The 27,096-nt window shown below is 37.2% G+C and overlaps 1 protein-coding gene across 1 annotated transcript in view; it reads left to right on the plus strand.

Annotated features, from left to right (window-relative positions):
- The window catches only part of LOC121378613 (long-chain-fatty-acid--CoA ligase 5-like), a 105,639-nt gene extending 79,279 nt beyond the window's left edge, over positions 1-26,360 (plus strand). The window contains exons 14-22 of the mRNA XM_041506872.1: positions 477-627; positions 3,157-3,229; positions 7,064-7,152; positions 7,838-7,954; positions 8,792-8,845; positions 10,884-10,973; positions 16,161-16,262; positions 17,921-17,992; positions 26,196-26,360. Of these exons, the coding sequence (XP_041362806.1) occupies positions 477-627; positions 3,157-3,229; positions 7,064-7,152; positions 7,838-7,954; positions 8,792-8,845; positions 10,884-10,973; positions 16,161-16,262; positions 17,921-17,992; positions 26,196-26,336 (889 nt within the window). The 3' untranslated portion in view covers positions 26,337-26,360. The remainder of the gene's footprint in view (positions 1-476; positions 628-3,156; positions 3,230-7,063; positions 7,153-7,837; positions 7,955-8,791; positions 8,846-10,883; positions 10,974-16,160; positions 16,263-17,920; positions 17,993-26,195) is intronic.
- Positions 26,361-27,096: the final 736 nt, after the last annotated feature.

Here is a 27,096-nt window from a genome sequence, read left to right on the forward strand (position 1 = left end):
TCTCCATTACTGTTTGTTACTGTCATAGTATTACATTATTCGTGAATATTCAATCACATGTTACTAATCTATAAAACATAAATATGTTGTATTCTTCACTTTATCATGTAGACACGTGCTGCTTTTAAACCGTTTTGTGTTAATATTAAAACATGATTACCATATGTTATATGTTATATGAAGGCAGATGATATAACTAGTTGATCCAAACCGGTTTACACACTTATATATAACGGCTTCGCGCTAACGCGCTACGCCATTCATAGTGTGTAAAACGGTTTTGGTGTTTATCATCGCATGAAAGTCAAAAATATAACGTTCAATTCTTAAATAAAATGGAGAAGCAAGATTGTGAGTTTATTAAAACTGTATAGCTGTATTTATATTCTACAATGTTAGATGGTGTTACAATAACGTGAGATGAGATTGTGAGTGGAGTACAAACACTTTGTTTAGTAACACGTATCATCTTGTAGAGGCATCATTAGAAGGGATACGATTTGGGACAGACTGATGTTCGGGAAAATCCAGGAGATGTATGGTGGGCGTGTCAGACTCGTCATGACAGGCTCCGCCCCGTTATCCGTGGACGTTCTCAACTTCATCAGAGCAGCATTCGGTTGTCTGGTTTGTACATTAGTAACATTTCCACTGTTATAACATAAAACAGGGGCCTGATTCACTAAACTCTCGCAACATTGCAGTCTTACGGTGCAATACAAACACACGACTACCAGGAGGGGGTGGGATGCTTAAGACAGCCTTGTGAAATAGGCACCAGAACCCCGTCCCATTAAGCAATCTTTGTGCTAAGATCACCTTAATTGTATCACTACCTTATGCACTTAAGGTGATCGTAGCGCTAAGATTACTTTGTGGAACGAGGCCCTGGGCGCAACGGAGACGACACATCCAAAATGGAATAAAGAATCCTCTTTTAATTTGAAAGTTCTCTTATTGTATAGTTGGAGAAATCCGTGTGTTATCGTGTCCCCATTCAAAGAGCGGGAGCTGGGTGGGGTATGTGTGGTATGGGATTGGCACATACACACTCTCTATAATCAATTCTAAGCTGGTAGAAAACCTGATTTAATATTTAAAACCGCAAAGTATCAATTGGCAGGATTCGAACCTACATTTGACAGCCCGCGACCTTAACCGCTAGATCATCGGGGCATCCACACAAAAAGGAATCCCAGTTAACCCTAGTTAAAAAGTGTGTTGTCAAAGTATTAATATACAGCCAGTTTTGAATAACAACGGGGCCTTGTTACAAAGTCCTCTCGTAATTACAATATAATACGATATCAGCGACTACAACTTTGTCACGAATATTGACACTGAAACCAAAGTAAAAAAACAAACCACACGGGAAAAACAAGCAAAACAAACAAACAAATATGGTGAATGAAGGTGAAAGAAGAAAGAGGACAAAGGCAAGGAGTTTGTTCTCCTAACCATAACACTATTTTGGATGGTAGCATTCCCTCTATCTCAAATACCTTCCTTTCATCCATTTTAACTTGTTTTGTCCTGCATGTGTCAATTAGAGTTCAAGCATGTCATGTGACTGTCTGCCCTGGGTCTCGTTCCACGAAGATATCTTAGTACTAGGATCACCTTGAGTGTATAAGGTAGTAGTAGGTTAATAGTCAAGGGAAGTCTCAAGGAGGAGTTAGTGTATTGGTCTTACACCTCCCTGCTGAGCTGGTCTTACACCTTCCTGCAAAATTGGTCTTACACCTCCCTGCGGAGCTGGTCTTACACCTCTCTGCTGAGCTGGTCTTACACCTCCCTGCGGAGCTGGTCTTACACCTCCCTGCGGAGCTGGTCTTACACCTCCCTGCGGAGCTGGTCTTACACCTCCTGCTGCTGGTCTTAGCTGAGTGGTCTTACACCTCCCTGCGGAGCTGGTCTTACACCTCCCTGCGGAGCTGGTCTTACACCTCCCTGCTGAGCTGGTCTTACACCTCTCTGCTGAGCTGGTCTTACACCTCCCTGCGGAGCTGGTCTTACACCTCCCTGCGAAATTGGTCTTACACCTCCCTGCGGAGCTGGTCTTACACCTCTCTGCTGAGCTGGTCTTACACCTCCCTGCTGAGCTGGTCTTACACCTCTCTGCTGAGCTGGTCTTACACCTCCCTGCTGAGCTGGTCTTACACCTCCCTGCTGAGCTGGTCTTACACCTCCCTGCGGAGCTGGTCTTACACCTCTCTGCTGAGCTGGTCTTACACCTCCCTGCGGAGCTGGTCTTACACCTCCCTGCTGAGCTGGTCTTACACCTCCCTGCTGAGCTGGTCTTACACCTCCCTGCTGAGCTGGTCTTACACCTCCCTGCGGAGCTGGTCTTACACCTCTCTGCTGAGCTGGTCTTACACCTCCCTGCTGAGCTGGTCTTGCACCTCCCTGCGGAGCTGGTCTTACACCTCTCTGCTGAGCTGCTGACACCTCCCTGCTGAGATGGTCTTACACCTCCCTGCTGAGCTGGTCTTACACCTCCCTGCGGAGCTGGTCTTACACCTCTCTGCTGAGCTGGTCTTACACTCTCTGCTGAGCTGGTCTTACACCTCCCTGCGGAGCTGGTCTTACACCTCTCTGCTGAGCTGGTCTTACACCTCCCTGCTGAGCTGGTCTTACACCTCCCTGCGGAGCTGGTCTTACACCTCCCTGCTGAGCTGGTCTTACACCTCCCTGCTGAGATGGTCTTACACCTCTCTGCTGAGCTGGTCTTACACCTCTCTGCTGAGCTGGTCTTACACCTCCCTGCGGAGCTGGTCTTACACCTCTCTGCTGAGCTGGTCTTACACCTCCCTGCGGAGCTGGTCTTACATCTCCCTGCGGAGCTGGTCTTACACCTCCCTGCTGAGCTGGTCTTACACCTCCCTGCTGAGCTGGTCTTACACCTCCCTGCGAAATTGGTCTTACACCTCCCTGCGGAGCTGGTCTTACACCTCTCTGCTGAGCTGGTCTTACACCTCCCTGCATGGACGCCAGTACCAGGATGTGAAACCATGGCTTAAACACTACACCACTTGGGCTGGTTCTCACCATCCTAGCTATGTGTTTGGTAATATATAGGACATCCCACCATGTTGATGTACAACATGTTTATTTACAAGTATCAATGACACTGACTGATTACTGTGGTATTTTCAGGTGTCGGAAGGGTACGGACAGACCGAAACGATGGGTGGCATCACATTTACTATTTCAGGCGAATACGAATCAGGTGGGCATATGAAGGGTTAAAATACAAACACGTTACGGCTTTCTGCACTCTAAAGCCTACAGCACACGATAGCTATCAGCTGAGCACAACGTTACTCGAAACACTTTGCTTAACTAATAGCTCTCGGACGCAGGCGTTTTTGTTGTTTTTCGCCTTGCATGGTTGTTAGAAAAATATTATAGATCTATACAGTTAATACATAATACTATTATTCTGCAAAGAGATACACGATAAATTAATAATTAATATTTTTATTCTGCAACAACTGTTTGTATTGGTCAATTATAGTGACTCTTTGCGAAAAAAAACTAAAAGTATTAGCACTTTACATTGTAAAGGTCAATCAAATTAAAATGTGTGATAAATATAACACAAATTAGAAATTTAGTTAGATATTATGAGTTTAGAAACTAGTTTTTGGTGTGATAAGAATGAAGTCATAAATTTTGCATGTTGTACTTCAAACTGCAAATGCTTGCTAGTTTAGCTTCAGCATATCAAAATTTGGAAGTAAAGATGATTTTTCACAGTCTTCTTGTCGAGTTGCAGGATAAGAACAGTAACAGGATAATGACGGAAGTTATCGACCTTATTTTGTTTGAACAAATGAGGAAGTCTGCTATACAAGCGTGGTGGAGTTCCTCAATCTCGCCTTCACGGGATAAAACAGATAATTAACAGTGTTAACCTTATTCTCTATGTTAACATTCAAATCCTCCTCTTCGCATGTGTACCCCTATTCACTCCGTTTTACGAGGAGTTGTGGGTTGAGATGGTAGCCTGCCCATGTTTCGTGTTTTTAATTTTATTTTTAAGAAAAGTATACAACTTTTGAGTTTGCTTTTATCCCCAAATAATCTTGGACCCGTCATCACATTTTAAACCACAGCTATTTGCTGGCTAATATGTGATTGTTTCAAACATGTACACTTGGTTTAGATGATTGTATTGTGATGGTCTGTGAAACTGATGTGATTGTTTCACACATGTACACTTGGTTTAGATGATTGTATTGTGAAGGTCTGTGAAACTGATGTGATTGTTTCACACATGTACACTTGGTTTAGATGATTGTATTGTGATGGTCTGTGAAACTGATGTGATTGTTTCACACATGTACACTTGGTTTAGATGATTGTATTGTGAAGGTCTGTGAAACTGATGTGATTGTTTCACACATGTACACTTGGTTTAGATGATTGTATTGTGAAGGTCTGTGAAACTGATGTGATTGTTTCACACATGTACACTTGGTTTAGATGACTGTATTGTGATGGTCTGTGAAACTGATGTGATTGTTTCACACATGTACACTTGGTTTAGATGACTGTATTGTGATGGTCTGTGAAACTGATGTGATTGTTTCACACATGTACACTTGGTTTAGATGACTGTATTGTGAAGGTCTGTGAAACTGATGTGATTGTTTCACACATGTACACTTGGTTTAGATGACTGTATTGTGAAGGTCTGTGAAACTGATGTGATTGTTTCACACATGTACACTTGGTTTAGATGACTGTATTGTGATGGTCTGTGAAACTGATGTGATTGTTTAACACATGTACACTTGGTTTAGATGACTGTATTGTGATGGTCTGTGAAACTGATGTGATTGTTTAACACATGTACACTTGGTTTAGATGACTGTATTGTGATGGTCTGTGAAACTGATGTGATTGTTTAATACATGTACACTTGGTTTAGATGACTGTATTGTGATGGTCTGTGAAACTGATGTGATTGTTTCACACATGTACACTTGGTTTAGATGATTGTATTGTGAAGGTCTGTGAAACTGATGTGATTGTTTCACACATGTACACTTGGTTTAGATGATTGTATTGTGATGGTCTGTGAAACTGATGTGATTGTTTCACACATGTACACTTGGTTTAGATGATTGTATTGTGAAGGTCTGTGAAACTGATGTGATTGTTTCACACATGTACACTTGGTTTAGATGACTGTATTGTGAAGGTCTGTGAAACTGATGTGATTGTTTCACACATGTACACTTGGTTTAGATGACTGTATTGTGATGATCTGTGAAACTGATGTGATTGTTTCACACATGTACACTTGGTTTAGATGACTGTATTGTGAAGATCCGTGAAACTGATGTGATTGTTTCACACATGTACACTTGGTTTAGATGACTGTATTGTGAAGGTCTGTGAAACTGATGTGATTGTTTAACACATGTACACTTGGTTTGTATGACTGTATTGTGATGGTCTGTGAAACTGATGTGATTGTTTCACACATGTACACTTGGTTTAGATGATTGTATTGTGAAGGTCTGTGAAACTGATGTGATTGTTTCACACATGTACACTTGGTTTAGATGATTGTATTGTGAAGGTCTGTGAAACTGATGTGATTGTTTCACACATGTACACTTGGTTTAGATGATTGTATTGTGAAGGTCTGTGAAACTGATGTGATTGTTTCACACATGTACACTTGGTTTAGATGGCTGTATTGTGAAGGTCTGTGAAACTGATGTGATTGTTTAACACATGTACACTTGGTTTAGATGACTGTATTGTGATGGTCTGTGAAACTGATGTGATTGTTTCACACATGTACACTTGGTTTAGATGGCTGTATTGTGATGGTCTGTGAAACTGATGTGATTGTTTCACACATGTACACTTGGTTTAGATGATTGTATTGTGAAGGTCTGTGAAACTGATGTGATTGTTTCACACATGTACACTTGGTTTAGATGACTGTATTGTGATGGTCTGTGAAACTGATGTGATTGTTTCACACATGTACACTTGGTTTAGATGACTGTATTGTGAAGGTCTGTGAAACTGATGTGATTGTTTCAAACATGTACACTTGGTTTAGATGACTGTATTGTGAAGGTCTGTGAAACTGATGTGATTGTTTCAAACATGTACACTTGGTTTAGATGATTGTATTGTGATGGTCTGTGAAACTGATGTGATTGTTTCACACATGTACACTTGGTTTGTATGATTGTATTGTGAAGGTCTGTGAAACTGATGTGATTGTTTCAAAGATGTACACTTGGTTTAGATGACTGTATTGTGAAGGTCTGTGAAACTGATGTGATTGTTTCACACATGTACACTTGGTTTAGATGACTGTATTGTGAAGGTCTGTGAAACTGATGTGATTGTTTCACACATGTACACTTGGTTTAGATGACTGTATTGTGAAGGTCTGTGAAACTGATGTGATTGTTTCAAACATGTACACTTGGTTTAGATGACTGTATTGTGATGGTCTGTGAAACTGATGTGATTGTTTCACACATGTACACTTGGTTTGTATGATTGTATTGTGATGGTCTGTGAAACTGATGTGATTGTTTCAAAGATGTACACTTGGTTTAGATGACTGTATTGTGGAGGTCTGTGAAACTGATGTGATTGTTTCAAACATGTACACTTGGTTTGTATGACTGTAGCGTGAAGGTCTGTGAAACTGATGTGATTGTTTCAAACATGTACACTTGGTTTGTATGACTGTATTGTGAAGGTCTGTGAAACTGATGTGATTGTTGCAAACATGTACACTTGGTTTAGATGACTGTATTGTGAAGGTCTGTGAAACTGATGTGATTGTTTCACACATGTACACTTGGTTTAGATGGCTGTATTGTGAAGGTCTGTGAAACTGATGTGATTGTTTCACACATGTACACTTGGTTTAGATGACTGTATTGTGAAGGTCTGTGAAACTGATGTGATTGTTTCAAACATGTACACTTGGTTTAGATGACTGTATTGTGAAGATCCGTGAAACTGATGATGGTACTTCAATGAATTCTGTTTCTATTTGGTGTCTCCTATGTAGGTCACTGCGGACCTCCAATGGCATGGGCGAAGGTGAAGCTCACTGATGTTCCAGAAATGGATTATTACGCTAAAGATGGACGTGGAGAGGTGATCATATATTATGGCAATTTTATACTCATTCCTATAATCGTAGGCATACAAGGCAAATGTAGTAGGGGGGGGGGGGGGGGGGGTGCTGCTCCTTCCACAAGTAAGGAATTGAGCTTGTTTATACCAGGACTGATAACAGTTGTTAGTAATATATAATGTCAGAAATCTGTAATATTCGGACAATATTTAACACTACTTTCAATCTAGGATCAGGAACAGTTTGTTTCGACACTAACGATCAATTCGTTAATATACTTACCTTTGTTTGACATCCAACAGCCTATACATTTTCGTGTTGTTGTACGGGCTCCCTTTGGGTTGTTTTTTTTTTTGGGGGGGGGGGGGGGGGGGGTGTCAGGCTGGCTTTTGCCCGAATTAAACAAAAATGCCCGAATCTGAACAACAACATTTATTCATATTAGCATTACCACCAAACAGCTATATAGGGTTGCAAACAAATCACTACGCAGTTTTACACAGATTACAACTAATTTTGAGGGTAGAATGATCGAAATACCTGGTAAAAGGTCTCAGATTAGCATAGTTTGCCCCAATATCTGTGTCATTTTTGTCCGAATTTGAGGTTTTGCTCACGTCACGTACGCTGATGGTTGTAGTGAAACATTCATCCATTCATTCATGCATTCATTCATTCATTGTTGAACTGTCTGATGTTGTACAGATCTGCTGTAAAGGACGGTGTGTCTTCCAAGGATACTTCAAGAATGAACAAAAGACTGCCGACGTTTTTGATGAGGATGGATGGATGCGCACCGGAGACATTGGGGAATGGCTGCCGGTAACTGGGTGTATCTTTATAATGAGATAATAGTTATCTTAAGATAGTTTGAAACAACATTCCGCCATGCTTGGCATCTGGAGTTATCTGTATATTTAGACAATAATTATCTGCAAAGGTAATTTACAATAACTTACTATCACTCTTGTAACTTGAATTTATCTGTATAATTAGACAATAATTATATGTAAAGATAATTTATACTAACTTACTTTCACGATTGCGATTTGCATTTATCTGGATAATTAGACAATAATTATATGTAAAGATAATTTACACTAACTTACTTTCACGATTGCGGTTTGCATTTATCTGGATAATTAGACAATAATTATATGTAAAGATAATTTACACTAACTTACTTTCACGATTGCGGTTTGCATTTATCTGGATAATTAGACAATAATTATATGTAAAGATAATTTAGAACACCCTACTGTCAAGCTTGTAACGAATTTATCTTTATAATTTGGCAATCATTTAATGTAAAGATAACTTACAATAACTTTCTGTACGATTATGCTTATAAATTGAATTTATCTGGATAATTAAACAATAATTATCTGTAAAGGTAATTTTCAGTAATTTACTATCATGCTTGTAACTGGAATTTATCTAGATAATTAGACAATACTTAAATGTAAAGATAATATACAATAACTTACTATCATGCTTGTGACATGGAAACATATAAAGGACTATTTTTTAACTACACTTCGGTACATCTTTGACTGTGGCTATTGAGAGAAAATATGTTAGATAAATCATGTATTTTCGGTAGACATTTAAAGACAACATTTGTTACTGCTATAGTAAGCAGTTCTTCCTTCATTTTAGAATGGCACATTGCGAATTATTGACAGAAAAAAAAACATCTTCAAACTTTCACAGGTATGTAATAATCATACTATAGAAACAAGTGTTGACAACTTTTAATTCAGAATTGTGTGGTTTACTTTAGAGATAGTATATTGCCACTGAACATAATTTTTTAAATATAATAATAATAATAATAATAATAATAATAATAACAATAATAATAATAATAAATTCGTTATATACTGAGAATAACACTTTAAAAAAATGATATGGGCATAAAATATTCTGGGTGATGTTATTTCATATTTTTAACTTGTGCAGACCTTTTAATCTCTGTGGCGAAATCCTTGTACAGTTATTTTTTCATCGTTTTATATTTCATGGACTTGACAGTTGTGGTGGCGCTACTCATGACGGGTGCCACTGGTGGGGCAGGATATTCTCACCTTTTGTGAACACCTGGTATCATCATTGGTTTGACAGTGATTCATAAGTGCATGTCATCACAACCGTTCTTATTCTAATGAGCTCTGACTTGCGCTAGTTTTCATCAGTAACGTAGTCTGGGAGTGGCAGTTCTCTTTGTGGCAGTTCACAAAGAGAGTAACGGATCTTATCGGGAGTGGCTGTCGTCGTAGAAATGAATGAATGAATGAATGAATGAATGAATGAATGTTTAACGACACCCCAGCACGAAAAATACATCGGCTATTGGGTGTCAAACTATGGTAATGCAAATAAATAAAGTGATGATCAACATCAATATAAAAATTCAAGACCTAAATAAAAACAGTGTAAAGAACTGTGCAAAAACACAAATATCACAGAATTGGCCTGTATTGGCCATTCTCAAAGAGAATGTTACACCCTGCACCTCGGTGAGGTTACAGCACACGCAGGGGTCGTAGAAATGATGCACTAGATTGAGATTCATTAAAGCAATCATTATTTTGCTAAATGCCCATTCGACTCTTTATTGTGCAGAGATACGGTCTTGATAACACATTACGGTTTTTATTAAATTAAAGGGACATTCCTGAGTTTGCTGCATTGTTAGATGTTTCCGACTAATAAAATATTTCTACGATTAAACTTACATATTAAATATATTTTCTTGTTTAGAATATCAGTGTTTGTATATTCCATGTATTTCTGGTCGTCTTAATATTTGTAAGAAGCCCAAACTGGATTTTGTCTTCAAATAGTTTCGTACGTACGAAAAAATATTTTAGGAAACAAAATGAAATTTAACCTAGTACAACTATTAGAACTATCAGAAACACATTTAGTATACATCCACTAATATTTTATGCAGAAAAATATATCTGATGTGTAATTACAATCGTTAAAAAGTCTCTGTTAGTCGATAACATCTTAAAAATTGCAGCAAACTCAGGAATGTCCCTTTAAGATTCAACTCAATTTCATTGCAATAAAGCACTGGATCCTGATTATATATGTAAATTGAACATGAGGGTTGGGGTAAGTTTTAGAGTTAGTACCTTAATTACATTATTGGGTATAATGTGTGACAGAATGTAGTTACAGATAGACTACACATTCTATGACTTATCATCCTGAACCATAGCTGAACGTTAAAACCGTGATACGGGATCAGGGACGTATATCTGCACAATGCAGAGTCGAATGGGCAATTGGCAAAATAGTGAATGTATTCATGGATCTCTATCTAGTGCCTCGTCTGTAGGACGACAGCCACTCCCAATGAGATGTTTTACTGGTGATGTCATTCGTTTTGCACCACCACACAGAAGACTGCCACTCTCAGAATAGTTTACTAAATCAAAACCAGCACTGGACAGAGCTCGTTGGAATAAGTACAGTTGTGATGACATGCTCTCATGAATCACTGTCATATCACATAATATTAGGTGTTTGCAAAAGGTGAGCATATCCTGCCCCACCTGAATATACTTATTTATTTTATAGCTTCTAGAAATCTGTATCGTGGTGTAGAAAAAAACTGTAATTTTAGCATGTATGGTTCACTTCAGAGAAAATTGTATTATATGAAGAAAGGTTTACACTTTATAAAATGAATATCATCATTAATGGTAGAATATATAATGATGAGTATTTGTTGGTACAGGGCGAGTACATTGCAGTTGAGAAGATTGAGAATATTTATATGCGCAGTCAGTTCATAGCTCAGTGTTACATAGATGGAAACAGTCTGCAAGTAAGTAGTATATTGTTATATTTAAAGAAAGATTGAGAATATTTATATGCACAGTCAGTTGATAGCTCCGTTTTACATAGACTGAATTGAAGCAGTGACCAGGTAAGTAGTACATTGTAACGTTTAAACGAACAAGTCAATATATGGCTAGTTGACTGAATTGAAGCAGTGACCAGGTAAGTAGTACATTGTAACGTTTAAACGAACAAGTCAATATATGGCTAGTTGGTGCATAATATATTGTTAGGCAGGCATGTTAAAATAGACTGGTAGCTGTCAAATCTGATTGGCTAATATAATATTTACGCGGTCACATTTTGCACATTAAACATGGCACAGATGAAATCATATATTTACGATAGTGCTTAGAAAGGGAAGTCTTAATCTAAATCTGATCAATATTTTTGTAAAATACTTATGTGGTTCCTTGCTTTAAATATCATTCTATGCACATCTTTGTGCTCATTCAGATTTTCCTTTGTTTATGGAAGCTGAAGTGCATGTACTAGTGCAGGCTAAAAGAAACTGGCAGTCTTACTACAGATGGTGTTGAAACCATACTCTGTAGACAAAACACTTTACAGTGATTCATGCTTGAATACACTCACGACTATTGTAACTTCTTTTGGAAACAGTTTTATGAAGAGATACCATATTTAATATGCTAATGGCACATTCGTAATCGTCACATCACACACTTTTAAATGTTTATACTACTTTTATATATTAGTAGATTAACTCATATTGTTGTCAAATGTTATGAGAAAAGGTTTTACTTTGAATGTGAAGTCTTTTTAAAATAATCACCAAATTTTAATTAGCAGCCTCCTTCTTTGAAACATAATTTTTACTGTAAAATGTGATATGCATGCACGAGGTTATTACTGTTGTTCAGCAGTGTAATTTTCATCATACATAGTATTTAGGATTTATTTACAAATGTCCGGTGCAGTACATTGTCAGAATCAAAGGTCGGTCTCCTACTTATCCTGCTCTGGCTGAGCACATCAAGCTAGCAAATCTACAAGGCATGCTGTGAAAAGCTGCTGATCACCAGAACTGAATGTGAATATATCCGAAATTATAAACAACATACTCAGTCATTGTACTGGTGTGTCTGCAGTGGTCCACCAGAGCTTATGGAAGTAATGACATGTGCATGTACTGCTAAAAATGCCTGCTTCAGGAATAACTGCTCATGTCAAAAGAAGAGTTAACTTGCAGCATTGTCTGTAAATATATGACATAGGACATGCAACAAGCCTCAAACCATGCATGATGAAAATGACTGATGAAAAACAGTAATGTTATCATACATGAATATCATATTTCACTGTAAATTATGTATCAAAGTAGGAGGCAGCCAATTCAAAGTAGGTTGTTATTGTAAAGAGACTACACCATTTAAACGAAACTTTTTTCCAAACAAATTGGTTCCAGTAATCCACATAACCAGTATAAAGATTGACTGAGTGTATTGTATGTAACATGATTGATGATTACGAATCTTCCATTAGCATATAAAAGACGATAACAGGTTTTCTGCACAAAAGAGGTTCCGAAATGCGTGAGGCTATACAGCCATATGCTAAAAACCTTTATACAGCTTCCTTAAATAAAAGGACCTCTGAATCACCTCAGGAATGTGCACAGAACGATACTTCAAGCAAGGAACCATAAGGTTTTTCTTTTAATATTTTTCAGATTATTTAGAGGAAAACGTCTCTATTGTTAACACAGTTATATAATCTGTACCATATTTAACATGCATAACGTAGCCATGCAATGCAAACGTTCCATAGCCGATGAAATTCGACAGCTACTAGCTTATTCCTGCATTTACGTATGTAAATAATTTCACCTGATATCTGGTACATGTGATTTTATTAATTTAACAGTTACACGTTTAAATGTTTTTAAAAAATGTAATTTTACTTTTAAAAGTACTGTTCTGTCTCCAGGTTGGTTTTAGACCAGATAACCAAGATATACATTTCTTTTAAAAGTATAGCCTGTTATATATTACACTATTTTTAATATATGACATATCAAAATTGGTAACAATTTGGGTGCTGGTTCTAAAGTTTATTAAAGGGACTGACCTGTGTTTTCAGACCTAGCAAGACTTCTGTTTGTAACCATAAGCGCACGTGTCAGGGGGCAGGGGGCAACTGCCCACCTTGTGCTGCAGAAAATCACTCAAATTCGGGAAAAAACAATAGAGATATTCGGGCAGGATTAGCTAGCCTGAAATGTGTTCACCATGTATTTCCATCATTTTAACCACAATATTAGTCGTAATCTGTTTAGCAGTAATGCAAATATAAATAAACGTTGGTATCCAGATTCGTGCATTTTTATTTAAGTTAGGCAAACATCAGCCTGCCCCACCAACAAAATAAAATAAACACCCATTCTGCTTTTTCGGGTCTTTTAAAACACTATCTTACCTTAAAATGTTTTACATACAAAGCATTATACTAATAAATACATTCGGAATGACCTTTGGTCGCAATGTTTTAAAATTTTGTTTGGCTGTTGAAAAATATTATAAATATTTAGCTTCAAAATTATTTTAGATAAAAATCGATATTGAGATACAAAACATTACAATGTCCAGAAATACATGGATTATAGAAATAATCATATTCTAAGCAAGAAAACATAAATTTTAATTTTAATAATGCATTAATATTTTATTTGTCGAAAATGTTGAAACGGCTGCAAACTGAGGATAGTCCAATCCCTTTAATATAAGTATAGAATATTAGTCTGGCATAAATGCATGGAAATACTCTTAAAGTATATTATAGACATTAGTTAAAATAAAATCAATATTTAATTTCAGAAATTATGCCAAAATATCATGTTCCTTGCAAAGTGTAAATTAGGTTAAATTTGGATTTTTATTTTTAAATCTGTTATTTTTAACTTTCTTCTGTGAAAATCCTCCACCCAAAATGTTACTATTTTTATTTTGACCAATACAGATTACCAATAGTTTTGCTTATGTACTGAAAGCATTCCCACCTACCTGTATATAACTTTAAACAATTGTTTTAGTTGCCTGGGTGTGGTAATATTGTAAAAACAAATGTTTAAATGGCGGCCATTTTGAAAACCAAGATGGCCGTCAGCAAACGCCCCTGAAATGTTGCTATTGTGTTGTTGTTGTTTTGTATTATTGTTTAGTGTTTGTAAAAGGTATCCAAATAGGTATGGGTCTTCTAATAATCTTGTACAAATAAAATATTATAGCATAATGCAATAGGCCGAATGGAATAAACAGTCATTTTCAGCCTGGGCTGGTGCTTTTAAATTGACCGTCAAAAACATTGCTCAATGATGACAAAGAGTCATCATGCAGTTTCTGAAACAGGAGATCCTAAATGACATAAAACCATCATAAAACATCGTATGTACCCTAGTTCAAGGTATAACTCTTGTTCTGCCCGACTATTGTCTAGATTGAGAGGAAATCATCTGATGCCACTACGGAAGAAACTTCTTGCAAAAAGGCATTTTTTTTTTTTTTTTATCAAATATTACTTTTACATAAATATGCAGAATATAATGGTCTTTGGTGTACCTGGCTCTCTGTAACTGAAGGTGAAACTTTAACATCAGAAATTTCAAGACCAATGTTTTATATTGTAAAATACGTTGTTTAAAAAAATTAAATTAGTTTTGTTATTATTGTTGTTGTTTATGCCATACAACTTGCAGGCAAATGACATCATTGGATATTTGATTCTAGACTCTAAAGTTGTTTAAGAATGGGCTGAGGTATGGGACATTGCTTATAAGCACGAGCATGTGGAAGATTTGGGGCTCGAAACCTCCCTGCTCAAAGCAAATATTATGGGTTGGGTTTTCTTACATATTTTTAGGGGCGACCTGCTCATCGCCAGGCATATGTCTTTAAAGTGTAATCACATGTATGTGTGTTATAGGTATATATTATCAAAAATAACGAATGATGTTCTCACCAACGTGTGTGTAAGAAATAGCATCTGAAATAAATAGAACATTGGTTGGTCATGGTAAAAAACCCCATTAAAGTTGATGATCTGTTCTAAATGCTTAAATATTAAAACTATACTAAACACTGCTCCTTTAAATATTAAAACTATACTAAACACTGCTCCTTTAAATATTAAAACTATACTAAACACTGCTCCTTTAAATATTAAAACTATACTAAACACTGCTCCTTTAAACAAGAAAACTTATATCTAAACACTGCTCCTTTAAATATTAAAACTATACTAAACACTGCTCCTTTAAATATTAAAACTATACTAAACACTGCTCCTTTAAATATTAAAACTATACTAAACACTGCTCCTTTAAATATTAAAACTATACTAAACACTGCTCCTTTAAACAAGAAAACTTATATCTAAACACTGCTCCTTTAAATATTAAAACTATACTAAACACTGCTCCTTTAAATATTAAAACTATACTAAACACTGCTCCTTTAAATATTAAAACTATACTAAACACTGCTCCTTTAAATATTAAAACTATACTAAACACTGCTCCTTTAAACAAGAAAACTATACTAAACACTGCTCCTTTAAATATTAAAATTATACTAAACACTGCTCCTTTAAATATTAAAACTATACTAAACACTGCTCCTTTAAATATTAAAACTATACTAAACACTGCTCCTTTAAACAAGAAAACTATACTAAACACTGCTCCTTTAAATATTAAAACTATACTAAACACTGCTCCTTTAAATATTAAAACTATACTAAACACTGCTCCTTTAAATATTAAAACTATACTAAACACTGCTCCTTTAAACAAGAAAACTATACTAAACACTGCTCCTTTAAATATTAAAACTATACTAAACACTGCTCCTTTAAATATTAAAACTATACTAAACACTGCTCCTTTAAATATTAAAACTATACTAAACACTGCTCCTTTAAAGAAGAAAACTATACTAAACACTGCTCCTTTAAATATTAAAACTATACTAAACACTGCTCCTTTAAATATTAAAACTATACTAAACACTGCTCCTTTAAACAAGAAAACTTATATCTAATGTTAATCTTGTCATTATTGAAACTGTCTTGTATATTATATTGCCTTTACAAAATAATTACTGTGAGATTATTTTTTTTTACTGATGTTAAATGACTAATATTCGTGTTTGATTTGTAGTCGTGTGTGATGGGAATAGTCACATTGGACAAAGAGCATTGCCTGGAATGGGCCAAGAATAACGGATTCCCCGAATCCATGGAACGCATTTCCCAAAGTGAGGTATGAGGTCATTAGTGATAACATGGGTAGATAAGTTCTTGCGGTAGCTATATCATATCATATATCATATCAGTTTTACTGAGTACCCGTCACACACACACACACACACACACACACACTGAACACACACTGAACACACTGAACACACACTCACACATTGAACATACACGTACACACTGAACAAACACTGAACAAACACACACATTGAACATACATACATATATATATATATATATACTCGTCAAAAAAGTAGGGGAACTCTAATAAGAATTTAAAATTGCCAAAATTGTAAGGCATATTAGCTGTGGGGAATGGTTATATGATAATAGTGAATTAATTGGGCAAACATTACAACCTGTATTTCATTATTACAGGTTTTATGACCACCAAAGATCTTGAAGGACGATTGGGGTCAGAAGTGAAATTTGAAAGTTGAAGTTTTTTTATCAGTAAATCGCAAATTTAAACAATAAAAATGACTAAAAACAAAACAATAACAACTGTATGATCAACAGAATGAAAAGGACTGACAAAAATAATGTTCCACGGTGATTAATGGACCTTCCTGGAAATTGTCAAAATCGAGAATGACACCCCACGCACGCATAGATATATGTATAATGAGGGTATCTCTATAATATATGGTAGAGTTTATCAGATGTGTACACACATACACACATGCATACACACACACACACACACACACACACACACACACACACACACACACACACACACACATATATATCCCTACAAACCATAAACACACATGTACACACACATCCCTACAAACCACGACTAGCCACACAAATATACACAGATACTCACGTAATTAAATACACATATAATACACATATACACAGATACTCACGTAATTAAATACACATATAATACACATACGAACACACATGAACACAAGCACAACTAGACACAAATATACTCACATAATTAAATACACATATAATACACATACGGACACACGTGAACACAAGCACAACTAGACACAAATATACTCACATAATTAAATACACATATAATACACATACGGACACACGTGAACACAAGCACAACTAGACACAAATATACTCACATAATTAAATACACATATAATACACATACGAACACACGTGAACACAAGCACAACTAGACACAAATATACTCACATAATTAAATACACATATAATACACATACGGACACACGTGAACACAAGCACAACTAGACACAAATATACTCACATAATTAAATACACATATAATACACATACGAACACACGTGAACACAAGCACAACTAGACACAAATATACTCACATAATTAAATACACATATAATACACATACGGACACACGTGAACACAAGCACAACTAGACACAAATATACTCACATAATTAAATACACTTATAATACACATACGGACACACGTGAACACAAGCACAACTAGACACACATGTACACAGATACTCACATAATTAAATACACACATAATATACATACAGACACATGTGAACACAAACACGACTAGACGCACAAATATACACAAAAACTCACATAATTAAATACACACATAATATACATACAGACACACGTGCATGCGCGCGCGCACACACACACACACACACACACTACACACCGAATACGACCTGTGTGTTTTTCATTTCAGGAATTCAAAGCAGCTGTTCTTCGTGATCTACACAGACTCGGGAAGGAGGGTGATCTTAAAGGATTTGAACAAGTACGTACTGTAAATCTACATAGACTTGGGAAGGAGGGTGATCTTAAAGCATTTGAACAAGTGCGTACTGTAAATCTACATAGACTTGGGAAGGAGGGTGATCTTAAAGGATTTGAACAAGTGCGTACTGTACATCTACATAGGCTCGGGAAGGAGAGTGATCTTAAAGAATTTGAACAAGTGCGTACTGTAAATCTACATAGACTCGGGAAGGAGGGTGATCTTAAAGGATTTGAACAAGTACGTACTGTAAATCTACATAGACTCGGGAAGGAGGGTGATCTTAAAGGATTTGAACAAGTACGTACTGTAAATCTACATAGACCTGGGAAGGAGGGTGATCTTAAAGGATTTGAACAAGTACGTACTGTAAATCTACATAGACCTGGGAAGGAGGGTGGTCTTAAAGGATTTGAACAAGTACGTACTGTAAATCTACATAGGTTTGGGAAGGAGGGTGATCTTAAAGGATTTGAACAAGTGCATACTGTAAATCTACATAAAGGTGGGTGATCTTAAAGGATTTGAACAAGTACGTACTGTAAATCTACATAGGCTTGGGAAGGAGGGTGATCTTAAAGGATTTGAACAAGTACATACTGTAAATTTACAAAGACTTGGGAAGGAGGGTGATCTTAAAGGATTTGAACAAGTACGTACTTGTTCAAAACCTTAAAGGATTTGAACAAGTGCGTACTGTAAATCTTCATAGACTTGGGAAGGAGGGTGATCTTAAAGGATTTGATCAAGTGCGTACTGTAAATCTACATAGACTCGCGAAGGAGGGTGATCTTAAAGGATTTGAACAAGTACGTACTGTAAATCTACATAGACTCGGGAAGGAGGGTGATCTTAAAGGATTTGAACAAGTACGTACTGTAAATCTTCATAGACTCGGGGAGGAGGGTGATCTTAAAGAATTTGAACAAGTGCGTACTGTAAATCTACATAAAGGAGGGTGATCTTAAAGAATTTGAACAAGTGCGTACTGTAAATCTACATAAGCTTGGGAAGGAGAGTGATCTTAAAGGATTTGAACAAGTACGTACTGTAAATCTACATAGACTTGGGAAGGAGAGTGATCTTAAAGGATTTGAACAAGTACGTACTGTAAATCTACATAGACTTGGGAAGGAGAGTGATCTTAAAGGATTTGAACAAATACGTACTGTAAATCTACATAGGCTTGGGAAGGAAGGTGATCTTAAAGGATTTGAACAAGTGTGTACTGTAAATCTACATAAAGGAGGGTGATCTTAAAGGATTTGAACAAGTATGTACTGTAAATCTACATAGGCTTGGGAAGTAGGGTGATCTTAAAGGATTTGAACAAGTCCGTACTGTAAATCTTCATAGACTCGGGGAGGAGGGTGATCTTAAAGGATTTGAACAAGTGCGTACTGTAAATCTACATAAAGGAGGGTGGACTTAAAGGATTTGAACAAGTACGTACTGTAAATCTACATTGACTTGGGAAGGAGGGTGATCTTAAAGGATTTGAACAAGTACGTACTGTAAATCTACATTGACTTGGGAAGGAGGGTGATCTTAAAGGATTTGAACAAGTACGTACTGTAAATCTACATAGGCTTGGGAAGGAGGGTGATCTTAAAGGATTTGAACAAGTGTGTACTGTAAATCTACATATACTTGGGAAGGAGGGTGATCTTAAAGAATTTGAACAAGTACGTACTGTAAATCTACATAAAGGAGGGTGGACTTAAAGGATTTGAACAAGTGTGTACTGTAAATCTACATTGACTTGGGAAGGAGGGTGATCTTAAAGGATTTGAACAAGTGCGTACTGTACATCTACATAGGCTCGGGAAGGAGAGTGATCTTAAAGAATTTGAACAAGTGCGTACTGTAAATCTACATAGACTCGGGAAGGAGGGTGATCTTAAAGGATTTGAACAAGTACGTACTGTAAATCTACATAGACTCGGGAAGGAGGGTGATCTTAAAGGATTTGAACAAGTACGTACTGTAAATCTACATAGACCTGGGAAGGAGGGTGATCTTAAAGGATTTGAACAAGTACGTACTGTAAATCTACATAGACCTGGGAAGGAGGGTGATCTTAAAGGATTTGAACAAGTACGTACTGTAAATCTACATAGGTTTGGGAAGGAGGGTGATCTTAAAGGATTTGAACAAGTGCGTACTGTAAATCTACATAAAGGTGGGTGATCTTAAAGGATTTGAACAAGTACGTACTGTAAATCTACATAGGCTTGGGAAGGAGGGTGATCTTAAAGGATTTGAACAAGTACATACTGTAAATTTACAAAGACTTGGGAAGGAGGGTGATCTTAAAGGATTTGAACAAGTACGTACTTGTTCAAAACCTTAAAGGATTTGAACAAGTGCGTACTGTAAATCTTCATAGACTTGGGAAGGAGGGTGATCTTAAAGGATTTGATCAAGTGCGTACTGTAAATCTACATAGACTCGGGAAGGAGGGTGATCTTAAAGGATTTGAACAAGTACGTACTGTAAATCTACATAGACTCGGGAAGGAGGGTGATCTTAAAGGATTTGAACAAGTACGTACTGTAAATCTTCATAGACTCGGGGAGGAGGGTGATCTTAAAGAATTTGAACAAGTGCGTACTGTAAATCTACATAAAGGAGGGTGATCTTAAAGAATTTGAACAAGTGCGTACTGTAAATCTACATAAGCTTGGGAAGGAGAGTGATCGTAAAGGATTTGAACAAGTACGTACTGTAAATCTACATAGACTTGGGAAGGAGAGTGATCTTAAAGGATTTGAACAAGTACGTACTGTAAATCTACATAGACTTGGGAAGGAGAGTGATCTTAAAGGATTTGAACAAATACGTACTGTAAATCTACATAGGCTTGGGAAGGAAGGTGATCTTAAAGGATTTGAACAAGTGTGTACTGTAAATCTACATAAAGGAGGGTGATCTTAAAGGATTTGAACAAGTATGTACTGTAAATCTACATAGGCTTGGGAAGTAGGGTGATCTTAAAGGATTTGAACAAGTCCGTACTGTAAATCTTCATAGACTCGGGGAGGAGGGTGATCTTAAAGGATTTGAACAAGTGCGTACTGTAAATCTACATAAAGGAGGGTGGACTTAAAGGATTTAAACAAGTACGTACTGTAAATCTACATTGACTTGGGAAGGAGGGTGATCTTAAAGGATTTGAACAAGTACGTACTGTAAATCTACATTGACTTGGGAAGGAGGGTGATCTTAAAGGATTTGAACAAGTATGTACTGTAAATCTACATAGGCTTGGGAAGGAGGGTGATCTTAAAGGATTTGAACAAGTGTGTACTGTAAATCTACATATACTTGGGAAGGAGGGTGATCTTAAAGAATTTGAACAAGTACGTACTGTAAATCTACATAAAGGAGGGTGGACTTAAAGGATTTGAACAAGTGTGTACTGTAAATCTACATTGACTTGGGAAGGAGGGTGATCTTAAAGGATTTGAACAAGTACGTACTGTAAATCTACATTGACTTGGGAAGGAGGGTGATCTTAAAGGATTTTTTATTTTTTATTTTATTTTGGTTCTAGAATAATAACGTTCTATAATACAAAAAGATTTGTTTTTATTTAATGACACCACTAGAGCACATTGATTTATTAATCATCGGCTATTGCATGCAAACATTTGGTAATTTTGACATATAGTTTTAGCGAGGAAAGCCACTAATCTTTTCCATTAGTAGCAAGGGATCTTTTATATGGACCATCCCACAGACAGGATAGAACATACCACGGCCTTTGATATTCCAGTCGTGGTGCACTGGATGGGACGACAAATGGCACAATGGGCCCACTGACGGGGATCGATCCTAGACCGACCGCGCATCAGGCGAGTGCTTTACCACTGGGCTACGTCCCGCCCCATTTCAGTACTACAAGAACCAATATAAAGTGACGTCATCGTATGTGACTTTGTTAATAATATAAAGTTTGTGTGTATCACTAAATGAAAACTGTTGCACCGGCTGACTCAATGGGAAGCCATGGAACTGTAATGAATATAATGGACATTTAATTATATTACGATGGAAATTGTACCATCCATACACAACATAATAAAGTGGTTCTCTGCCAAAGTTAACTGTTTTGCATTTCATACCTTTCCTGCAATTCAACTTCAATATATGGAAAGTTTTTTTTATATTAAAATAATGCAGAGGCTGATAGATGAGAAAGATGAATGGAAGTGTGAGCCAGGTTTGACGGGATTTGAATCACGGTTGTCAGCTTTATTGTAGCCTCTGGTTGCGTAGAGCAGGTGGTTGCCATACAGAGTTAATACTAACACAGAGTAGTTTCTCTTAGGAATGTAAATAAATGAACAGAAGTGGCAAGTTGATGATGTAGGTTCTTGTATTTTACTTTCCAGCATAAAATATGATTAAATAAGTTAACAACATGGTGATATAGATATATTATCTGTATCATCTATATACACGTCTAAACGCTTAGTGGAACGATACTGCGACTGAGGACCCCACGGATCTCCCCCTAGGTCTCATCTCGGGTCTCTCTGTATGCTCTCTCCTTCTCTGTCTATCACTGGGTCTCTCTATGGGTCTGCCATTGGGTCTATTTGTATAGGATCCGGCTGCAATGATAAATTGTAATCGCTAACTGCTGCAAATTCTGATATAATAATAAATAGGTACAGTTGATGGCAGAGTGGGTATCAGCTGCGGGCAACAAATGGTTAGCTAGTCGTCCGGATTTTGGATTTTCGTTGACACGAATATTGATACATTTGTGTTGGTCCAACTGCTCTGTAAGTTCTATTTCTGTGACATCTTGATTAGAAAAGGTTCTTTTTTGCAACACTGTGATCCACTCAATTATACGTGGTTCAGCTGTACTTGGCTGTAGATTGTGATGTCGCTTCGACGTGTAGTCAGGTAGATTTCTATTGTACTCGCTTGGCAGTAGCTCGATGTAGATCTAGGTGATATAGAATAGAAATACGTTGTAGCCATCAACAATCTCAACTCTGCCATCAACCTTGGTGTACTCGCTTGGCTGTAGAATAAGTAGATTTTCGTTGTATTCTCTGTGCTTGACCGAATACTTGTCACTTCATTCTGAAGTGTTGAATCTTGCCCTGCATCTCCACCAATTATCACAGCGTAATGTGTTTCTTGGAAATGTTAAATGAATAAACAGAAGTCACAAGTTGGTGATGTAGGTTCTTGTATTTTACTTTTCCAACATTAAACATGAATGATACGTTAACAACATGGTGATACAGATAAACTATATGTCTAAGCTCTTAGGTGAACGATAGAGTTGATACTGCGAATTAGACTCCAAGGGCCTCCCATTAGATCTCTCCTTCTCGGTCTATCTCTAGGTCTCTATCTGGGTCTGTCCTTGGGTTTATTTTTATAGGATCTGGCTCCAATGATTACGTCATAATGTTCCTTGGGAATCCCATTATTTTGTCACATGATAAATTGTAATCACTAAATTTGCAAATTCTGACATAATAATAAAATAGGTACAGTTCATTGCAAAGTGGGTATCAGCTGCGGGCAACAATTAGAAATCCGTAGTTGTCTTGATGCTATAATAGTTTCACAATAATTAGTCTGACTGCTAGCCACTAAGTAACAAAAGTCTAAGTTATTGCATAAGTGGCAGGTGACACAACAACAACTAATTGAATCGTATATGCACAACTAACATATAAATTACTTTTGAATACTTTTGTAAATATTCCACTGTGATGATACATATAGTGAAATGTGTTGGGTGACATGTATATATATTAGATATATATATATATATATATATATATATATATATATATATATATATATATATATATATAGAGAGAGAGAGAGAGAGAGAGAGAGAGAGAGAGAGAGAGAGAGAGAGACAGAGAGAGAGACAGAGACAGAGAGACAGAGAGAGTGCCAACTTTGATAGTTTTATGTTTTAGGCAGTTTCAGTTTTCGAAATTCGTATAGCACAACACATAACTGAAACTGCAATGGAGATGGATGATTTCATTTCTTATTGTAAGAAATGTGAGGTGCACTGACCCCTGCCCTCCCAGTCTTTGAACAGTTTGCCTTTCCTGTTAAAAGAGCGAATTAATATATAAATGGCAGTTCTCCCCCACCACTAGCTGCTGGCATCTTACGGCGTCTGGGGCACATTTCTTTCATGTATATTTTAAACGTAAGTAAATAACAAAAGAAAAACTCGCACTTGAAAGTCGGGAGTAACCAGACAGTCTGTAATTATGTATTGGGTAACGAGTCCCTCCGCCATGCACAGTGTACAGGCACCGAAACTAAACCGTCTCATTCCGCTACCATCGGCGATCTATTATTCTATGATTAACACACGAATCCTCAACCATACAGACAAGCCGTGACACCCACGCGTCTCTAGGCGGACAATTCATTCTTCTTTTAAATACTACCGGTAACGATCGCTTGGTCAATCCAAACAATATATATATATACTGAACAAAATAAGAAACTTCCGCTAACTTTGCTTGAACATAACTTGATGAAAACAAACCGGGGAAATAATTGTTATATATGCGTTTAAAGAGTGTTCCATGATGCATCGTTTGGTGCAAAAATGCATGGCCATAGGTTAACAGAAACTGGGAGAAATTTTGACCAAGTGTGGTAGGGGTTTAAAAATAAAAACACCCACTTAGTAACTGGTATGACCACCTCTTGAATTGACCACTGCAGTGCATCGCAGGCACATAGAATTGACTAAAGTGTTGATTTCTGCCTGTGGAATATTGTTCCATTCCTGAATGAGCGCTTGACGAAGTTCGTTGACGTTAGCGGGTGGGTTCGGACGACGCCTCAATCGTCTGTCCAGACTATCCCAGACATGCTCGATGGAGTTGAGATCAGGACTTTTAGCGTGCCAGTCATCAATGAAATCAATGTTATTTGTCCTAAGAAAATTTACAGTATCTCTAGCTGTATGAGAGGTGGCATTATTATGCTGAAAAATCGAGATGTTGGCGTTGTTATGGAACAGAGGAATGACGCGATGAGCGAGAATGTCATCGCGGCAACGTTGAGCATTTAAATTGCCATCAATGACGACTAGTGGTGAACGATAACCATGGGCAATGGCTGCCTAGACCATGACACAACCCCCACCCCCGAAACGATCTCGTTCAAGAACACAACAGTCAGTATAGCGTTCATTTCTCCAACGGTAGACGCGCACCCTGCCATCACCACGTTGTAAAGAAAATCGGGATTCATCCGAAAAAAGAACGGTATTCCAGCGTCGCCGTATCTAACGAGTGTGTACACGTGCCCAATTAAGACGATTTAGACGATGACGTTGCGTTAAAACGCATCCGACGTAAGGACGTCGTGCATGTAAATCGTTCTCCCGCAGACGATTACGAACAGTTTGCCCACTGATTCGGTAATTGTGAAGCCCAGGTGTGTTAGCAGCAGTAGAAGTGGCAGTTTGGAATCGATTGCGCAAATGCGTGTTCATGATATAGCGGTCTTGACCACGTGTTGTAACACGCGGACGTCCACGAGGTGGCAAGTCGTTGGTGCTTCCTGTCGTTCGAAATGTTACGCGAAGATTTCGTATCGCTCGACTAGAACTCCCAACATGCCTTGCAACGTCTTCTGTCGACATGCCAGCATCAAGCATGCCAATCGCCCATTCGCGTAAATTATTGGGTATTCTTGGCATACTAAAAATGCTACAATGTAAAAAACGTTAATTTTTTTACAAATTTTGAAGCGTTTTCGTTCACTTGACAACAATGTCAGTAAGACAAGTAAAACAAATTGACCGAATACTACACGGGACATGTCGAACCATGCATGCATGTGCAAATTGAATTCCACGTTGTTGACGATTAACAGTGCAAAAATAATCGATATAATTCATGAATCCTGATAATACAGCTCAAGGCTAATACTACCTATATAATTTCATTACACATTGAATTCTTTAACACAACAAATACTATATGTACAAATCGGAAGTTTCTTTTTTTGTTCAGTATATATATATATATATTGAGAGATCACGTTTTTTCAATGTTCGAAGTTTGAGTCAGAAACCGAAAATTTTTATAGATCGAAATTTGACTCACCTGACCTCTCCACTTGCATTGCGTGTTGGTGCACTAATGATCACTTTTATGTTGGAGTCTTCTTATATTTTCAGGTTAAAGACATTCACATCCACCCAGAACAGTTCTCCATAGAGAATGGCTTGCTTACGCCGTCGTTAAAAAATAAACGACATTTGCTGAAAAAGATGTTCCAGTCTCGTATAGAAGAGTTGTACCGACAACACTCGGCGTGATGGAGGCTGATGCCCGATCGCGAGTTTATAACGTCCACCCCAAGCTAGCTTCATGTTTGAGACAGTCATACATTCCTGTTCAGAAGCTAGCATCATGTTTGAGACAGTCATACATTCCTGTTCAGAAGCTAGCATCATGTTTGAGACAGTCATACATTCCTGTTCAGAAGCTAGCATCATGTTTGAGACAGTCATACATTCCTATTCTGAAGCTAGCATCATGTTTGAGACAGTCATACATTCCTGTTCAGAAGCTAGCATCATGTTTGAGACATCGTGATACATTCCTGTTCAGAAGCTAGCATCATGTTTGAGATATTGTCATAAACTCCTATTCAGAACGTTCACACCAAGCTATCATCATGTTTGAGACATCGTGATACATTCCTGTTCAGAACGTTCACGCCAAGCTAGCATCATGTTTGAGACATCGTCATACATTCCTGTTCAGAACTTTCACACCAAGCTAGCATCATGTTTGAGACATCGTCATACATTCCTGTTCAGAACTTTCACACCAAGCTAACATCATGTTTGAAACAGTGTCATACATTCATGTTGGATCTCGTTAGAAGTCATCCGTAATGGGAACCTGTAGAGCCATACTTATTATTGGGGGTAGGGACAAAAGATGGCAGCCTCGCCCAAAAATATGAAAAAGTTCCCGCTATGTTTTTTTTTGTAGCTGGAGATACCAAATATTACTGTGCCATGTTTATTATTTTTTTTTACAGAAATCACCCCACCGGTATTGGCCAGT

This window comes from Gigantopelta aegis, chromosome 8, assembly GCF_016097555.1.
Source record: "Gigantopelta aegis isolate Gae_Host chromosome 8, Gae_host_genome, whole genome shotgun sequence".
Lineage (NCBI taxonomy): Eukaryota > Metazoa > Mollusca > Gastropoda > Neomphalida > Peltospiridae > Gigantopelta > Gigantopelta aegis.